Source organism: Rhipicephalus sanguineus, chromosome 4 (genome assembly GCF_013339695.2).
Source record: "Rhipicephalus sanguineus isolate Rsan-2018 chromosome 4, BIME_Rsan_1.4, whole genome shotgun sequence".
Lineage (NCBI taxonomy): Eukaryota > Metazoa > Arthropoda > Arachnida > Ixodida > Ixodidae > Rhipicephalus > Rhipicephalus sanguineus.
Window position 1 is genome coordinate 183,083,340 of NC_051179.1, and position 20,510 is coordinate 183,103,849.

The following is a 20,510-nucleotide window of genomic DNA, read 5'->3' on the forward strand; positions in this document are numbered from 1 at the left end:
TTGCCGCCGTCAGTGGCCGGTCGTCGCATTTCCCGACCAGGAGCACGGGCGAGTGCACTTGCGAGCAGAGGCACCGAATCGGCGGTGGTACCAGCACACGGTTGAGGATGAGACGTCCCGCGGCGCATCGGTTGACCGAAGTTCCGGAGAACGTGGGGGCGTCGACGAGCGACTGTGTATCTGGAACCTGGATGACGGTCGACGATGCGCAGATACAAAGCCATCGAGGCGCCTGACAAGGGCGTCCAAACGGTTCTCGATGCTCGCGAGCGCCGGGTCTGCAGCGGTGGCCGGTGGCGGTGCGGTAACGGCGTTGAGGCTATGTGCCCGCGAGTAGTCCGCCACTCGGTCAGCCATTTCAGCGAGTGTGTCTACTGGGACATCTCCTGCAGCCACGAGGACCGGGACCATGCTCTGCGGTAAGCGCTGGAGGAACAACTCACGCAACAGCTTCTCCTCTTGAGGGGCAGACGGGCCGCCAAGGAGCTGGCGCATGCGTCGCAGGAGCTGTGATGGGCGACGGTCACCGAGCTCTGTGGCCGTGATGAGCTGTTGGAGTCTGCTCTGTTCGGACTCAGACTTGCGGGAAATGATAGCTGCCTTCAACGTGTCGTAGGGATGGCTCGTGTGCGGCGACGCTAAAATGTCAGCTAAGTCGTCGGCTACGTCCGGAGGTAAGCAGGACACCAGATGCCAGTACCTGGTCTGTTGGCTGGTGATTTGCCGTAGACGGAAGTGCGCCTCGACCTGCAGAAACCATGTGCTGGGGCTGTTGGGCCAAAATGGTGGCAGGTTGACATGTTGGATCGCAGCGACCGCTAGGTCTGGCGTCTTCTTGGGCGTCAGGAGCGGTAGGATTGGTGGCAGAGCCGGCGGGATCCATGCGGGATGATCGGGGCTGCGTGTTCTTTATCGGGTCACCATTAACTGTCGGAGCTAACGCGAGAAAGATCCAGCCCTGACAGCGTTCAGTTTTCGAACTGATTTTTTATTATTGCGCTGCACCCGACGCGCGGCCGAATGCCAACTTCTTCTTCTTTTCCGAGCGCCGCATTCTGAGGCGCTACAAACTCTACAACTCGGGAGCCAGTGGTTGCCACTGACCGTGGGAAACAGAGGTTGTGTGTGGTGCACTGCAAACGCAAAGTAGCCTAATTGGGCGTTTTAAGAGCTACAATCCTCCTTAATACTACCTCCATCTGGACCATACTCCCTTAAGGTGTAATGAGGTGGTTGTAATAGGATTCTGCGTCCTCAATTTTACTTCGTTAAGAAATTATGTGGATAAAAGATGGGAGAAAGGAGGAAAACTCACGATCTAACAATTATCACAAACCGATACCAACAAAAAACTCCCATTTCTCCTCATCTCTCATGTGTTGTTTTTATTTGTTTCCGAAGCTCTCTACAATACCTTCACTGCTGGCGGGCATGCATGCAGCTGTCCAGGGGGATAAAGTGCGTTGTCATCAGAAAACACGGTGGTGCTGACGCTTCCAAAGAATGCATGTCGTCGTAGTGTAACATGATGGCAGGCCAAAAACACCAGCAAAACGCACCGGCTGACTTGTCGTCGGGAAGTCCTTGGGAGATTGGTGGCCGAGCAAAAACTTGCCTTGCTCAAACCAGATGTGCAACGCTTCGAACCTCAAAGGGGAGCTCCCGGGGGAGATAACGGACGCCCCTTAGACACCCTTGGGCATTTGACAATGGGCACCTTGCGCACCTCTCCGTCGTTTTTTATTCGCTTTCCTTTGTTTATCCGCACCCGTGTCCGGGACGCAGCCGAGGCTGAAGGGGGTTGCGCCGCGTACGCCGAGAGGGACAATGGAAGAGGAGTGATGACGGCTGAAATGAGGAAACGAGCGGCAGATGGTGCCGTGTTCCCGTTTCTTCGCGCAAGTTTGGTGGATGTCGCCACGCTCGCCTCCTGTGTAACCAGAGCATAGGCTGACGAGAGGCTGGGAGGACGAGAAGCCGCGGGCGGCGTCTTCCACAGACAATCGGCCGACTTTTGCAGCGTAATTAGGACGAGGTCGCGACAGAATACGCTCCCGGCGACAGTCGGCAGACCTATATCGGCGTCGTGTGGCTCGGCTGTAGACGCGGCGTAAGAGTTTTCGCTGTAAAATCCATCTGCGCCCTACTTTCCACCTCCCCTTTCGCGCGCACAGCTATATGCACGTCTAGGGAGTCGTCGGTGATGCAGATGCAGGAGCATCTGCATCATCACTCAAGTTTCTGGTTGGTTTGCTGTCATGCTCACTTTTCTTGGACACGATCCTTCCCTAGGATGTTGATGGAAGGGCAAGGAAGGTAGTTCTAAGAGCTAGGAATATTGGTTAATGAGAACTAACAGAGAATATTGCCAAGGAGAGTTGGCATTATTGGTAATGGAATATTGGTTGTCATCCAAACAACGGCGTTGCCCAATCAAACATCTGAGCCATTTGTTGCTCCCTTGCTCCTTACAAAAGAGCGTGTTGTTCGAAAAACCGAAACCGGTAACTTTTTTTAGGGTTGACATGCTTCAACTTTTTTGAATATTTTTATTGGACCTCCCCTTTCACTAGTGTCGTTTGTCTATGTTTGGTTTTGTTCTGTGTTTCACTCAACAAGTTGAAGAAAACAGACTAGTGGGCTAGTCGGTATTGCATACCTTGAGGTTTCCCGTAGTGGCACGAAACCGGATGACGCAAGATACGAGAAAGCCAGAGTGCATGCTGTTGCCTTGAGTGTTATGTCTTCTTGCGTTGCTTGTTTACGCTAAAGCTCAAGATATGCGATAAATAAGCGCCACCTTGTAGCGGCGTTGCATGTTTGTCAATATGAAAGGAACACTCCTTGTGCGACAGTCGCCCCTCAATGTGTCCGTTATTTTCTGGATTTCTGCCTCGCTAACTCTACTCCGTGTGTTGTTTATCCTTTCACTAATAATTCGCTCCTATTGTCTTTAGTGTTTAATAAAACAAATTTTGTTTTGCCGTGGTCGCGCAGTCGTTGCGCTGCCCGGCCGCTAAACCTATCGACGCCAGTTGGATGCTGCCTCCAGCGGTCGCATTTCGATGGTGGCAAAATGTTAGACACTCGTGTACTGTGCGATGTCAGTACACGTTAATCATCCGGAGCCTGTGGAGCCGCTATGGGACGTTAAACTTATAAACGAACCGAAACAAAGGACTTCACTTTCAATCCATTACGTTCTTGTATTTTTCATCTTTGTTCCGCCTACCAAACAAATAAGTTGGGTCCTGTATGAACTATATACCCTGTTTCAGCCTCCTTGATAGAGCCCGTGAAAATATTGATTAGTCGATTAATCGACAAAAACACCTTCAGCTAAATCGATTAAGTCATATTAATGCCCAAACATATGAACAATACTTGGTAATAGATTAAAAAGATTAATAGACCATCTCTATTAGCTAGAAGAGAAACTGAAAAGACATAACCTACGTTTATATGCCGTGAACTGATTAAAAGTTCTTCACAGACTATGAATCTGCGCTTGCATTCAAAGGGTAGCTTGCGAGTTTTCTCATGTCAACTCATACGGCGGCGTTTGTGAAAATGGAATATTGCAGCTTTTAGTGGAACAGCAAGTGCATATCTACAAGAATAGGTTCATATGGCTGTACTGTACGTATACAGGCTCTCCAGCTCGTGGCAGATATGCGCGATGTATTTTTTAGCACTCACGATATTTCCATGGTTCACTGCATGACCAGTAGGAGTGGGAGTAGTTGCCGTCATTTTGCGCCGACAGGTGGAAGGTGAAACACATCGCCTTCCAGTTTGACGTGTAACTCAGCCGCCATCTGAAATCCGAGAAAACCGTTCAGTATCACTGCGACTTTCTGCTGCCAAATCCTTCACACATATGATGACATAGTGCAATATCTGCACTGTTCGTGAATTAACGTATATTGCCAGCACGCTATATTTATATTGTTACGTAAAATCACACGACGCGTGACTATTTACGAGTGTATTTACACCGGTGTGCACAGCATCGACGAAAATGGAGAACAGCAGGCACACTGCACCGGCTAGTCCCCTTTGTCGTCGACTGTATGCAGAATGTATAACCCTTCATGGGTTGGCTACGTACAACGTTTATGGCTTCATTGTAGACCTACTATGCGACTGTTGCCACGTCTGTAAGTTGATAAACCAGCCGCAGGATGTTGCCGATTTGGCACGCGCTTTTGACGCAGTGTTGAATAGACTTGTCATCTTGTGCATGTGAACAATAGGCTCAGTTGGTAGCCATTGTTAGAATTTGTCATTATCTTGCTTTCCACCGTCCTTCCTTTCTTCACTTGATTGCTTCGCACTAGGCATTCCACATGCCCGCAGACAAAGCGATGTTAACAAATGAGCTTTTTCAAAGCAAATATTATACCTATGTGCGCTAAAACTGCCTGTTAGGAGTAGTAAGAAAAACTTAAAACAACAAGCTAAGCAGGAACTCAAAACCGTATTTCACCTTGCAACTGAAGTCTCACTTGCACAACTGTCGTAGCTAAAATGAAGAGGTCACGCTTGTGCAATACTCAGTGATGTGATAAGGTTCTTTTAGAATTCACTAAAGCTTCGTGGTTAAGAAGTACCGACATTATTTTCGACGATGTCCTAATTTTTTCTCTGGTTGTTGCGGTAGGTGCTTTAGAATAACCGCAAGAAAGTATTTTATTGGTCCGCCCACGCGAGCGCGCCGAAAGTGTGGGCGTGGACACGAATAACAGAACTACGTCATCTTCGGTTCCTGTGGAGGAGCTGCGCTGCACTCTGACGGAAGGTTCCCGCCACTCACGCATACGAAAAGGGTCCGAAAAACTCAAAAGAGGTTAAGCTGATATGCAAATAACTAGATACAGCGACTTGCCAGGTGCCTTTCTCTAAAACGATTGCTCGAAACGGAATCTCCTTCTTATATGTTTTGGTTAAAAAAACAATTCTAAAGTAAGTGATTTAGCCTTCTTGACATTACAAGCTATTCTCTCAAGCTTATGTCTTAACAAAAGGTCGACAGCATGTGGCCTAACTACCGATGGTTTAAGTTTTACCGTCCTAAAAATTTTTTATGGCTGTTAATGCTTTTTTCTGAGAACAAACTGTCCGGTATAATTACGAAATACCCTTCCTTATCTGAAATTACTAGCCTGAGCTTCTTCTCGACACAGTAATTAACCAGGTGCCTTTCTCGTTTCAGAGCAAGGCATCTGGCAAGTCGCTGTATCTAGTTATTTGCTGAACTGCTTAACCTCTTTGAGTTTTTCAGACCCTTTCCGTATGCGTAACTCTCAGGCGCTAGTTCAGTTCCTCTCAGAGGAGAGTCCCGGCGGTTGTAAAGCTTTTAGTATGGATATTGAAGAGTTTTATTACTCTTTGCCACATGAGGACTTGTTAAAATGTTTTAATGTATGTATTAACGTTCAAGGGCACGAGACGGTTTTCACCGATAAATGTGGTGTTTCTACCGGGGCATGTCTAGAAATTCTTTCCATGTATTTAAAGTCGACGCCGGTAGGTTGGAAGGAAGGCGTTCATGTGCAGAAATCAGGGATATGTATTGGTTCTAAGGTTCTTCCGGTTCTTAATGATTTATACCTTAGCAAGATTGACAAACTTTTGGAAGACGCCTTAAGTAATTCAGTTATTAAGATTTTTCATTATGTGGACGATTACTTGATTTTTGTAGCGGTGAGGACTTTGAAACGGTCGTAACTTCAGTGAGCGAAAAATTTGATCTAAATAGAGGAGGGCTGAGCTTTACTAAAGAGCTGCCTCAGATTAAAGGAATACAATTTCTAGACATTTCCTTAACGTTCCATAAGAACCACGTGTGCTGGCAGTATTCTCCTAGGTCTTCGAAACCACTGTTAAATTTTTCGTCGAAGCACTCGAAGGTTGTAAAAAACGGCATCGCCATGCCTTGCCTTAAGTCAGCCCTCACGAAGTCGCGCGAGCATAAAGTGACTGATAGCTCTAACGCACAGGTTACGCGTCTTTGAGATGTAGGGTATCCTCGTGATGCAGTGGCCACTGTTGCTGAACTTTTAAAGAAGTCCATTATGTTAAGTCCGAGCATGGTTGCAGAAAGCGATAGGAAGAAACGTATCGTAGGTATACCGGACATTCATTGCGTATCTCACAGGCTAAAGAAAGTAGGAAGTAGATACGGCGTTAACGTTGTTTTCACGGCTGCCACTAAGCTAGGTAAGATTTTTGCCGCTGTGCAGAGGAAGAATGAGTGACTAAAGGACAAGAAGCGGACCGATACTTGTTTCGTAAAACACACCAACAAATTCACTGATTGCCGTACGAGTGTGCTTTATAAGGTCCCTTTCAGCTGCGGCCGCTTCTACGTAGGACAAACGGGCCGATACATTAACCAGAGATTGTTGGAACATAAGAGATCGCTAACAGGAGGCTCACCTTCTAATCTATCTTTACATTGTCGAGATTGTAAGTGCACGCCAAAATTCGATGAATGCGCAGTGTTGTACCGGTGTATAAATGAAGAAACGCGCCTGATGATTGAAGCATGGCATATCGAGAATAGCGGTAGCGCATGCGTGAGCCAACGGTCGATTAACTTGCATAAAGATGAAATCAAATTCCTTAACAATTTTCTTCCACGTAGACCCCTACGCGTGCCGAATTGATAGGTTCGCCGGTTTCATGGGCATGCAAAGACAAGTTTTCGTGCCTTCTTTCTTTTCCGCCGTTGGCCGTCTCTTCAGTTGTTAGTCGGCGTTTGTGGTTTCCTGACTTCTTTGTTGTGTCCGTGTTTGGCCGCCCTGTCTTTTGAGAACGAGGCGAAAATGTTTCAGGCCCGTGTACTTCAATTTAGGCGCACGTTAAAGAACCCCAGGTGGCCGAAATTCACGGAGCCGCCACTACGGCGTCACTCATAAACATGTCCTGGTTTTGGGACGTTAAACCCCAGATATTATTAATAGCAAGAGCAGCCCGAGGACAGCCACTGATGAGTTAGCCGTCTTCTTTCTGGCGTGTTGTAATACGCCTTATGCTACGACAGGGGAGGCCCCTTCCAGTTTGCTCCTGGGGAGACTCTTGCGGACCAGACTAGACCTGATACGACCAGCGGTCGCGAACAGTGTGCTCCAGCGCCAGTTTGACCAAACAAGGCATCACCCGTGTCGCGACAACGTATTTGCTGTAGGTGATGCATTCGTGTAGGCAATTTCCGATCGGGACCTAAGTGGATGTGTGCAACAGTTCTCGCCCGCACGGAACCAGTGTCATATCGTTAGAGTGTAGTGACCCCTCGTGGTGTATTCCAGTGGGTGCGTCACCAAAATCACATCCGCAAAGATAACACCGACATCACCGCTGAGTTCTATCTGCCCATCGGTGGAAGACGGCAAAAATTTCTAGCACCGATCCCGGCCACCCACTCATCAAACGAAGTCGACAGCACGCCCAACGCACAAAAGTGAACCGGCGGGCACTTCAAACGCTACTAGCGAACGTCGCTACCCGCAGAGACAGCGCCGCGCACGTGATCGCTTTGTGCCGTAAACTTTCCGGACAAAGCTTGGGGATTCAAATAAGTGTGGAGGGGATCTCGCATATCTGTACACGTGTGCTCGCGCGATACTCTGTCACGCGGCCCATATCGCAACACCCTCGCCCACGATGTGAGTACAAGCGCTTGGCGCACGGCTGGGTGGGCGCACTCTTGGTTATCGTTATGTTGCTGGCATGCGAATGAAGCATGTTTAAGTACTGTCGGCGTCTTCATGTCCGGAAGCCCCAGAACAGGACAGGTTTCATGACGTACACGGTGGGCAAGTCACGTTATTTATGTCATGTCCTGTGCGTGATAGATAGATAGATAGATAGATAGATAGATAGATAGATAGATAGATAGATAGATAGATAGATAGATAGATAGATAGATAGATAGATAGATAGATAGATAGATAGATAGATAGATAGATAGATAGATAGATAGATAGATAGATAGATAGATAGATAGATAGATAGATAGATAGATAGATAGATAGATAGATAGATAAACGAACGGACGGACGGACGGATGGATGGATGGATGGATGGATGGATGGATGGAAGTAAACAGCTCAGGGAACGGGCAAAAGTGGTTACATTCTCTTCATGTGTTCACGAAGACTTGCGGTATCCAGCAGCGACAGAACAAATGTGTACGTGCTCTGCACTCGCGAGCACGATTTTACGCCCGTTCTGTCGTTTTCGCTCTCTTTGCGCTTTTCACGCGTGAATGTGCCTTAAGTGCAGTTATCGAGGCAATAGGTGGTATGAGCAAAGAGACAAGTCTATTAACTTAATACATCATGACTGCTTTTCCTTTTCATTATTTTTTTACCTCTAGTCCAGTTGAAGCTCCGTGAAATTATTGCTTTGGAATGGGAAGCATAAACTGGGCGATACTTGCAAGTGTGTGCAGCTGAAGCTTTGGCAGGTCTCTCCTGTGAACTTCATGTTGCAATCATCCACCATGTACGCAATGGGGTAAGAGTAGTGCAGCAAATGCTTCATGAGCTCCATATTCGTACCGATAGCGTACGCCTGCAAGAAATTGAATGACTTGCAGGTGGCGGCTACAGGCGTTAGTGCACATTGAATGACCACAAACTGCAAACCTGTGTTGAACTTGAAGATTCGAAAATGTGGGGAAAGGAAAAAAGTCACAGTTTCGCCGCAAGTGCGAAGCAATGAATGCGATAGGAAGAAACTAATGCTATACGAAGAGAGGCTCGCCAATAGATACTCTCAGTTTGAACAGCGCTCCTGTTGCAAAGGCGGCCGAAGCAGCGAACGAAACTAGCGTGCTTCAAGTGTCGAGCTGTGGTGACACTTGATAGTTCGCGCTCATCGTCTGTTTGTTCGTTTAGCGGCGTCCCTTAAGCTGAAGTGACTTTCGTACGCTCCGTAACATGAGCGCGGACATCACGGTTAAAGCTCGAAACATCCCTCTTCCCTCACCATGAGAATATCGCGCGAGCAGACAGCGGAAGGGCGATGTTCTCTATGCGCAAATATAGGCAGAAGCGAGCGAGCTCGCCGACAACTTTTAAATCCGCGAGTCGCGCTCCTCGCGCCATCTCGCTGGTAATGAAGAAACGCTTATAAGCGCCTGCCATCTCTGAGTCCTGCCAACGGTAAAGTGTGTGTATATAACGCTCGCCGTTAGCTACCTGAAGGATCTGCGCTTTCTGGCGTTGTGGTTAGCGCCACGCGCTGGTGAACGACAGGTCGCTGGTTCGATTCGGCGCTTTGGAAGCATTTTTCGGAATTATTTTTCTTTGGGACTTACATATATATACATACTTATACATATAAGGTGAATGACGGCGCCGGCGACGGCAAAATCCAGCCGAGACTGTCCATATAATTGCTATCGCAATAAAATCGTTAGACATACTTTAGTGGCGCGTAAGTAGATATATTTCATTATGGTGTCGCGCAGAAAACACGGATACACTGCACAGGCGGATATGGGAGGGTTAACACACACGTCCGCTCCGTTCGACAATTCTTTCTTTTTTCAGTTTGCATGAATGTAATACGCGCATATATACACACACGCGCACGAACCTGCTTAGTGAAATAATATTCTGGCTACGGCCCTGGCACGCAGATAGCGCTCGAGCAGAAACAGAGTGGGACATGGGAACATCCAACTTACGAAAGAAGCATTCGAGCATTCTCCACGGCCAGCATCAATGCAAAGTTTCGTAATGTTCACCCTGCGTGTGGAAAATAACAATTTTTATCATTTCACTCCCTTGTTAAGTTGCTAGTCGAGCATTCTGTCTATGAGCAAACGAAAACGAAATGTAGCCACACTTTCAGGAGAGTGGTGTGTAATTCTAAACATTGGTTTTTAGGAAAAATAGGCAAGGACAGTAATGAGGTATACCACGGATACACATTATCAAAACATTTGACCCTTTCAGTGCCTGGTCTCGCAAATCTAGAAACGTATGCACGTGCCCGTGTCCTTGCGAGTGAATGTCTTCCATGCGCACTAAACTGGAGTACTCGTCACGTGCCTTGGACCTACACGCTAACTACGTAGCTTCTTCGTTAACGTCGGTCGAGAACCCCTCTGCTGGGTTTTCGCGGAAGCAGCAGGTCTTACTGTGAATATTATACGTGAGGTTTCAATGCGCATTGTTAGTTTTCCGAAATATGGCGCACAAACTTCCAAAGCAATGCCTTTATATTGAATGATGCTTCTGAACATTTTGAGACTGACACGGTGAACAATATCTTTGAAACTTTAAAAGAGGAAGGCTCAGAATCTCAAAAGGTATTTGCCAGAGCTAGTTGGTTCATAGCAAACACTGGTTTGGGCAGCGGAACTTACTTAAAACGAGGGACAAAAAAAGAAGACGGACAAGGGCGTCGCTGTACTAACAACTGAAACTTTATTTGTATGCGCGCGGCTATATAAATAACCGAAACACGCACAGTCACCAACAAGTATCTAACAGTGATTGGCGCCTGGTGTCATTTCCACGAACTAGTTTTTCACACGCCAGTGAGAAATGAAAGTTGGTTTCTTGTCAGGACCAGTGACGCACGTGCCACCTTCCTTCTCAATCTCTGGGGCTTCTTTTATCTCCCGCTTAAGTTTGTTGCTTCCTTTCGCTATGGCGGAAACTTGATCGAGATATGCCTGACATGCGCAGTCCCTGCAATAAGGTGCTAGGTGTCCACAAGGTTCTGTTGCCTTCAGTGAGGCAGCATGTTCTCTTATCCGCTCTTTAAGGCATCAAAGGTTATTTATTTAGCCGCACGCAGAGAAATAAAATTTCACTTGTTAGTACAGCGACGTCCATGTCTGTCTAGTTTTTTCGGACGCGTTATCCGAAGGTCGCTGGTTCGGTCCCTGCCCGCGGCAAGTAATCTTTTCGTCCACTTTTGTTTCTTAACATTTACATTACATTTACTACTAATAACATCCCCTATACTTTCCTTGGCATTATTGCCTGTTAGTGCTCATTAATATAGTTTTTTGTCCCTCGTTTTAAGTTCCGCCGCTGAATCCAATGTTAGCTCAAAATCTGTTCGTTGTGTGGCGTTTTTCACATCCTGCGAAATCCCTGACACGTAAGTAGAAATGGTTCGAAATAAAAGCAGGAACATCTCAAGCCGCTTTGCACGGTTTTCGTTAGAGCTAACTGATCACGTATTTGACACGAAGACGAGCCCTTCTCTTGTACTGTGCCAAATTTTGAGCTACGTGATCAGTTCTGCATTACCAACATGCCCAACTTTTTACTCTTTTTATTATAGCTTCTTCGTTCATGAGAATATCTTATCTACTCCGTGCAAAACTATGAAGCAACAATAATGAGTACCCTAAGAAAAAAAAAAAACAATATGTGGCATGTATAAAAGTAAGTCGAACATTATGTTCGCGACTATGTTGTGCGACCGAGTATCTTTTGAAGCCTCATTCCCAGACAAAATTGCCCGTATATGAATAATTCATGGCATGTGAAGGTGTCACCAAATAATGCCAAAGGAGTGCTCACACATTTCATCGTGAATTCTAACTAACTACAGTAAACTCTCACTTGTACGAGCGTCGGTTTAACGAATATTTCAGAATAACGAACTTTTAGAAAATCCCCGGTGATTTTCTTATCGGTTCCATGCAAAAATCTTTCAGTTAAACGAATTTCAGAATAGTGAATTTTTCTGTTGAACGAACTTGATCCGCGGGCTCAGGCTTATTTTTTAAATCAATTAAAGGAAGCTTTGTACACTGCAGCACTGGCATAGCCGATGCGAGCCGCCACTAAATCGCCCATCCATCGGCGGCGGCGCGACTTCGCTTGTGCATGCAGCGCCGCTCAGGCAAAGCGGCCGTGCGGGTGACGGAAACGAGCCACGTGTGCGTCAGTTCGCCCCTTCTTTTTTTTTAAATGCGAAGCATTTCTTAGCGAACTTCTGCGACTTTGAGCGTATCTATCTATCTATCTATCTATCTATCTATCTATCTATCTATCTATCTATCTATCTATCTATCTATCTATCTATCTATCTATCTAGCCGCCTACGACTTTGTGCTCTCCTGGTCGCTTGGTTCATCGAATGTGCACCAAAATTGGTATGGCGTAACATGGCTGTATGACGAACATAAATGACAAGTCATAACGTGAAAATCATGACACGCATGTCATGTACAGCATGAATTACATGCTACGCTCATGGTGCGCTGGCGGCCGTTGCGCTAGTTTGATATACACCAAAATTGGTATCTTGCGACGTGACTGTGTGACGAACATAAATAACACGAGATAACATGAAAATCATGACACGCATGTCATGTACAGCATGACTTACGTGGCACGCTCATGGGGCGCTGGCGGCGGCTTCGCTAGCTTGATCTACCCCGAAATTGGTATAGCGCGACGTGACTGTGTAACGAACATAAATAACACGAGTTAACATGAAAATCATGACACGCATGTCATGTACAGCATGACTTACGTGCCACGCTCATGGGGCGCTGGCGGCGGTTTCGCTAGATTTATATACACTTGGTGTCTTGTGACGTGACTGTGTAACGAACATAAATAACACGAGTTAACATGAAAATCATGACACGCATGTCATGTACAGCATGACTTACGTGCCACGCTCATGGAGCGCTGGCGGCCATTTTGCTAGCTTGCTCTACCCCTAAATTGGTATTGCGCGACGTGACTGTGTGGCGAACATAAAAAGTCACAGTTTCGCCGCATGGGCGAAGCAATGAATGCGATAGCAAGGAACTAATGCTATACGAAGTGAGGCTCGCCAATGGATACTCTCAGTTTGAACAGCGCTTCTGTTGCAAAGGCGGCCGAAGCAGCGAAGGAAACTAGCGTGCTTCAAGTGTCGAGCTGTGACACTTGATAGTTCGCGCTCATCTTCTGTTTGTTCGTTTGGCGGCGTCCCTGAGCTCGAGTGACATTCGTACGCGCCGTAACATGAGCACGGACATCACGGTGAAAGCGTGAAACATTCCTCTACCCCTCGCCACGAGAAAACCGCGCGAGCAGACAGCGGAACGGCAAGCTTCTCCCATGCGCAAATATAAGAAGAAGCGAGCGAGCTCGCCGACGACTTTTAAATGCGCCCGTCGGGCTCCTAGCGCCACCTCGCTGGTAATGAAGAAACGCTTATTATCGCCTGCTGTCTCCGAGTCCGTGCTGCGCTAAATGGTGTGTATATAACGCTCGCCGTTAGCTACGTGGAGGATCTGCGTTTCGTGGCGTAGTGGATAGCGCCGCTCGCTGCGGAGCAACAGGTCCCTGGTTCGATTCCGCGCTTCGGAAGCATTTTTTCTGAGTTTTCTTTGGGGCCTTTATATATATACATACTTATACATATACGGTGCATGACGGCGGCGACGGCGACGGCAAAATCCAGCCGAGACTGTCCATATAATTGCTATCGCAATAAAAACACGAGTTAACATGAAAATCATGACACGCATATCACGTACAGCATGACTTACGTGCCACGCTCATGGGGCGCTGGCGGCCGTTTCGCTAGCTTGATCTACCCCGAAATTGGTATTGCGCGACGTGACTGTGTAACGAACACAAATAACACGAGTTAACATGAAAATCATGACACGCATGTCATGTACAGGATGACTTACGTGCCACGCTCATGGGGTGCTGGCGGCCGTTGCGCGAGCTTGATATACACCAAAATTGGTATCTTGCGACGTGACGGTGTGAGCAACATAAATAACACGAGTTAACATGAAAGTCATGACAAGTATGTCATGTATAGCATGACTTGCGTGCCACGCTCATGGGCCGCTGGCGGCCGTTTCTCTAGCTTGATCGACCCCGAAGTTGGTATTGCGCGACGTTACTGTGTGACGAACATAAATAATAGGAGTTAACATGAAAACCATGACACGCATTTTCCTCATACAAGACGATGTATGCAGCTCTTTGCTGGCTGCTTCGCATTACATCGATTCCCACAATGCGTGGGATCTTCCGGCTTTTTTTTTGTCTGTCTCATCGGCATCATCGGTATTGTGCGGCCATCTTCATTTCGGGAAACAACAGCGCATTTCGGCACTTTCGTAATGAGTTTGACGAAACGGAAGCGGTTGTCTCTGTCAGACAAGCTCAAAATCCTTCAGTGTCTGGACAGCGAGCAAAGGCAAGTGGACATTGCGAAGGGATACGGAATTGCACCATCGACGTTGTCAACGATAGTGAAACAAAAATCGAAGCTCGAAGCAGAAACTTTGTTCAATCCTACCAGGAAACGACTCTGCACGGGACATTTCAAGGCAGTGGATGATACCGTTGCGGTATGACTCCGCGACCTGCGATCCCAAAACATACCCGTAGGAAAATACGCGAAACCGCGATGTTTTAAAGGTTTCCCTTCACTTCCATGCACATATAAAAGCAACCAAAAAGCAGGAATCTCTTCAGTGAGTGGCTGCTGAGCATTAACGAAAAAATGAGAAAGGCAAAAAGAAAGATTCATTTGACTGTAGACAATTGCTCTGCACATCTTGTCGATCTCCATTTGAGCAGTGTGCGTGTCGAATACCTCCCGCCAAATTGCACCACCGTGCTTCAACCGCTCGACTTGGGCATCATACAAAACTTGAAGGTCGAGTACCGACGGCGGCTTGTGCAGCGGGTTTTAACTAATATAACGATTGGGAACAATGAGCCCATCAATGTCAGGCAGGTGGCCGAGATGGTGACAGGCTCCTGGTGGTCAGTGTCACAGGCTACAATTAGAAACTGCTGGCACAAATCCGGCCTTTCTCCCATGCAGGATGCAAATGAGCAAGAAGAAGAGCACGACGAGGTCATTGACTCTGGAATGTGGACAGAGGTCTGTCAACAGCCGGACGTTGTCAGTGGTGCTTCATTTGAGGACTATGTGCAGTGTGACAGTGATCTCGTCACTTGCGCAGAACTATCTGATGTGGAAATTGTTTGGAGTGTTCGTCCGGAACCAGAAGAGTGCGACGAGCAAGTCGTAACGGCTGAGGCAGGTTCAAATCCTGTAACTTTAGCCGAGGCGGTAGAGTATGTTAACTTCGTGTCTCAGCAACAAGCTGTGCCAGAGGCAGTGCACAGAAACGTACACTCTCTGGAAAGCTTTGTCTCTTCTTGCGCTTTTAGGGCACCAGTCCAAATGAAAATTACAGATTTCTTTTCAAAATAAATTGCATTTCACACTTTTGACTCTAATGACTGCTGTGCCCAATGCTGTTCCATATTCTAGTGAATATTCAGTTTAGTGAACTTTCAGTTAAGTGAACTGTTTCCTTGGGTCCCTTGAAGTTCACTCAATTGAGAGTTCACTGTATATCACCAATGGGGCTCAGATGCATCTCAAGAAAAATCGATAAAAAATTCTGCGAAAAAGACGTTTTCACGCCGTAAGCAACTTGATCAGGCGGTATATCACACTTTTCCATCTTTCCGGAAGATACTGTGTAACATACATAGATCAATTTACAATAATAAATACAAATGTAAGTATTAGGTATGGGAGCGAAAAAAGTGGCATTGCTTTAAAACGTTCAGTATTCCGTGTGGCGAACTACGAAGTAAAGCTCATGGTAAGCACATGGCTCTCACAGCAAGCACTTGCACTCATGGTGTCGTTTGACGTGCTGAAACGGGAGGGAGCTGCTTACCCGTTCTCGTTGCAGATCGTCATAGCTGGGAATGCGATACCCGATAGTGGCTGCTGCTCGAACTGCACAGTCGTGCGGTACTGCATGTAGCTACGAACATCCCACACCGAGCTGGCCAGGCACACCAAAGTGCACGCGCCAGCTACCACCACGAGCACGAGCCACGAAGTGAAACGCACCCGGGTTCGAGCCAAAGGCCCTAGCCGGCCATTCGCTGACGCCAGGCAGCCCTGTGGAATATGAGAGTGCGATTATCGCACAGCTTTCTGCAAAGCTGAAACAGAAAACAGACGACAAAACAGCAGCACAGGCTTCCTACTCAGGAAATAGTCCGTGGGCATTATTTTATTTACGTCACATAAGTAACATATACCAATACTTCGTATTTGTCAGCGCTAGCCATCATTGACTGCGTAATGACACCGAGCTAATGTATTAGCCGCGTGTAAGGCCAGCAAGATACGAACGGATGAATACATAGTAAGTACTAAATGCCTCCCGTGAATTAACACGGTTGTTTGCGTCAGTAAACTATATGGTGCTCAGTGCTTGACGGAGATTAAGGCATCCATGCGTGCTTACGCAAAAACGCCAGGCCTGCGCTGACACCGCAACACAGTCACAGCGAAAGCTGGAAGAGCGGCGTTTCTAGAGCCCGTTGTAAGCTCTCTTGGGGCTACTAATACAAGTACACTAGCAAGATACCCACTACGCCATAAATCACAATTTTTGTGAAGGGAAGCACCTACTAAATCATTATTCGTCATTCTTCGGAGAAGCGAGGTACCAGCTACACGTCTGTAAAGCGTTATGTGCACTTTGTTGAAGCGACGACTGATGACGATGAAGAATTATGACTCAGCCCTTTGGAATGGGTTGGAAGCTTTAAACGGCCCACCAGTGATGTAATTTCCATTGGGTGACGCCCAGTCGCTATTTCCCTCTCCCGCCATGTTGTATAATACCCCTGCCACACTGGACCTTTTAATGTCATTCGAACAGAATGACATTCGCACCTAATGAGATTATGCGGCTGCTATACAGCGATATTTAATGTCATTAGAACCGAATGACTTAGGCGATCGAATGAGTTCGAGAAACACATTCGCCATCGCACTAGCACCGAATGTATACTCTCAACCCCATAGACTACTTGAAATGTGGCACTCAGCATTCTCAATTTGAGAAGAAATAATGCAAACACGCTATTAATTTTGAGTTTTTTAAGGCATCAGTGATCTTAACGAGAGCAGTTGTGTGGAATGCTGTCGCAAAAAACTTTGTACTCTCAACCTCAGTGGTACAGAGACCACTCGCAGGCTTCCGGCCGACGGCGCGGTCGGCCATATTGTAAACAAACACACGCCGACGCGTACGTGTGTTTGCAGCGATGGCATCAGCTCCGCGTGCGCACTGGACTCAGACGGAGACGCTTGCTCTGATAAGGCTATGGGAAGATAATCTGAGGGACCTGCGTAAAGCCAAAAGGAATAGTACAGTGTACGCCCGGATTGTCGAGGAGTTGCACAAACTTGGGATCGAGAAGACCCTGAAAGAGACGAAGACACAAATTGAAAACCTGGGGAACAAGTACAGGTAAGTGTGACTTTTTTTTACGCGCTGCGCATATTTATTAACTTATCAAAAATTAAGTAACTGTACTGTGCGCTCCTCCTTTGCAAGCGGTTATCCCGTATGGATGTGAGAGACCGCGCTTTTAAATTGACAAAGGTGGAACGGTCTCGTTTTTTGTGAGCGTGCTGTCGCACCACCAACTGCCATGGGTGCCTCTATGACTTCGCGTTCTAGAGAACTTCAATAGACGCGATACGTATTTTTTTCATTCATTTTTTTCCCCGTCACGTCACGGATGAAGCGAATGCACGTCCCAGCGTTTTCGCGTGCAGAGTCGTCTGAGTGCATGGGATTGATCGAGTCCTAGCAGATGCAGAGAGCTCGGCATGACTATATTACTACTGTCTCTGTTCTGAACGCATTTCAAGAAAGCTAGAATAAATATTGTCGAAGCGAGCGACTCGAGTGCGTAACAGCTGATTGAAAATGTTCACTCGTTTATGTTGACAGTTTAGCGTAAACATGACTGAGTTTTACCCTTGTTATTGCAGAGACATCAACAAGAAAAAGGGTACTGGATGTGGAAAGATTACGTGGCCCTACTACTGGGAGATCAACAGATTTCTGCAAGCGCTGCCTATGAACGATGCAAGCCTGCTGCAAGAAACGGCATGCAGTGACAGCAGCGCAGTGGAGCAGGTAAGTGAAATGATGGCAGTTGTCTTTGTAATCTGGTTGTGCAGTGGTTACATCTATACACAATTAAAAAAATTTTGGTTTTCTGCTCAGAAAAACTTTCATCTTATTTTCTGAATTGGATTCAAGTTATTGTCAAAATGTGTTAACATGCAACAGAACATACTATTGTGTCTAACAAAGAAAACGAGCCCTTAAATGTACACTTCTTTCCTTCATTAATATTAGCTACAGTATTATGAGTATTAACTTTATAGAGTAGTTTGTAAGTTTTGATGTAATGCCTTTCTTGTGCTAGTTTTGCAAAGTTAACAATTCTTTAATCAGGAATACACAAATAAATATAGGCAGACCACTTTCATTTTCAATCTATTTATTGTTTCTTTTTCAGATCATAAGGGATATGCAGATGGGCAGCACATGTGAGCAGGCGGATGATGCCTTGGGAGGCCACGAAATTTCTATACAGGTGACAGACCCCACAGCAACACAAGAAACTGAAGCCAGCAGCAGTCCAACAGAAGGTGCAGATACACGAACGAGTGAAGGGACAACAGCAACACCAGCTGCAGAAGAAACACAGCAGCGGCAGTCCAACAAGAAGCAGTCACCGCAGCAAATGCTAATGTCGGAGCTTATCGAGGAGCAGCGGCAGCTGCGCCTCTCTTTGGAGCGTTCCAAAAACAAAGAGCTGCAACTGCGTGAGAGACAGCTAAAATTGGACCAGGCAGCAGCGGATCGCGAAGAGAGGCTCATATCTGTGCTCGAAAAGATGGCTGGGAGCTAATTGTATAGGTATCATTGTAAATAAACAGTATTTATGTTTTCTGCACTTAGTCGAAGTGATCTTTATGGGAGCATTACATCACGAAGGTGTACTTTAAACAAGTATATAAGCCCTAGCTAACACCTGTAAAGCTTCCACAGCTTGGTGTACCTTCACGTCTGACACACACTTCGGTGAGGCTGGTCTAGCAACGGTGCCGCGGCAGACTCGGGCTTAGGCCTGCCTTGAAGTGGTGCATTTGGAACTTTTGATGGCCGGTCGACCCATGCAGGGTTGCACGTGTACTGGTGTTCGTGTTGAATGGCAGACCCTTTGTACAGAGAACAAACAAGCATTCACTTTGAACAACGACAATGTCAAGAGCTAACGAAATCAATTAAGAGGGGAAAAAGTATGCATGATGAAAAAGAAAAAAAGACACTAGACAATATGCACTGAATGAATAACTACAAGTACAGAAGAGAAAAACAGACAACACGGCATATCAATAAAAAGCTTGGCAAGAAACAGGCGATGATAAATAAAAAACAGTAAAAAACACACACAAAAGTTCCGTAAGGACCATGCCAGGTTGTGGTGCTCGTAAGGGAGTTGATGGGGCACCGCAGATGGTCTCGCCACTTCAGGTAAATGATGACGGTGCCTGGTGTTATAGTCGACTCGGTTTGTTACGTGGGTCACGCCACAAACGCCGCCTCCACAAGACTTGTGACACCGATGACCGCACTATTGACTGGTTAAACGTCAACTCCCAAAGCAGCCAAATTCGTTCGTGGTTTGTGCACTTTCACAACAGGTGACTTTTGCTGCTTGTGTGGAAAACCACCCGAGGCGCCGTTCCTTCAAAGTCAGTCGTAGGATATTTCTCTTCCGACACCAGTGAGAATCGCAAACCTCTGTGACAGCCCCGCCGTGGTGGTCTAGTGGCTAAGGTACTCGGCTGCTGACCCGCAGGTCACGGGATCGAATCCCGGCTGCGGCGGCTGCATTTTCGATTGAGGCGAAAATGCTGTAGGCCCGTGTGCTCAGATTTGGGTGCACATTAAAGAACCCCAGGTGGTCGAAATTTCCGGAGCCCTCCACTACGGCGTCTCTCATAATCATAGTGTGGCTTGGGACGTTAAACCCCACATATCAATCAAATCAATCAAACCTCTGTGACAACGTCTGAGAGTTACGGGTTCTGGTTCAACTTCCAAAAATACTGCGCAAGAGCACCTCTAACTACATCACCTGCACCACTGGATGCAGTGGTAGTGTGCGATGGCTGCTCGTACAGAGCATCGAAGGCACGGGCTTCTTGCTCCCACTGTCGTTCCGCGCTGTCCCGAAAGCCTTCACATATGTTGTGTAAAGTACATGATGCCCTGATGGCGAGCTTCGCATTTGCCAAGGTACATTCCATTCTTTTCATTACAAATCCTAAGCGTGCCTTCAGCCTCCCGAACGCATTTTCCACAATACGTCTAATCCTCGATAAATTATAGTTGAATGTAGCTTCCTCTGTGTTTGGCGACGCATTAGGAAACGGCTTGAGCAGGTTTGTTGTCAGTGGAAAAGCCTGGTCACACAGTATTATTGGCTGCACCTCGACGTCCTCAAACACAGCCACGCGTAATCTGAAGCACCCACCGTCAACCATCTTCGACAGATTTGACCTTGCATACACGTTGGCGTCGTGGCACCTGCCAGGGGCTCCAATGTTGATATACCGAAAACGGTACATATGGTCGACCACTGCAA

General features: G+C 46.9%; 2 protein-coding genes across 2 annotated transcripts in view; both read right to left on the minus strand.

The window, feature by feature from the left end:
- Positions 1 to 3,811, minus strand: part of LOC119391901 (uncharacterized) — a 51,377-nt gene extending 47,566 nt beyond the window's left edge. The window contains exon 1 of the mRNA XM_037659551.2: positions 3,700 to 3,811. Coding sequence (XP_037515479.2) covers positions 3,700 to 3,784 — 85 coding nt within the window. The 5' untranslated portion in view covers positions 3,785 to 3,811. The remainder of the gene's footprint in view (positions 1 to 3,699) is intronic.
- An 11,894-nt stretch (positions 3,812 to 15,705) lies between these two features.
- Positions 15,706 to 20,510, minus strand: part of LOC125758361 (uncharacterized) — an 80,987-nt gene continuing 76,182 nt past the window's right edge. Inside the window, exon 5 of the mRNA XM_049415439.1 lies at positions 15,706 to 15,939. Coding sequence (XP_049271396.1) covers positions 15,706 to 15,939 — 234 coding nt within the window. The remainder of the gene's footprint in view (positions 15,940 to 20,510) is intronic.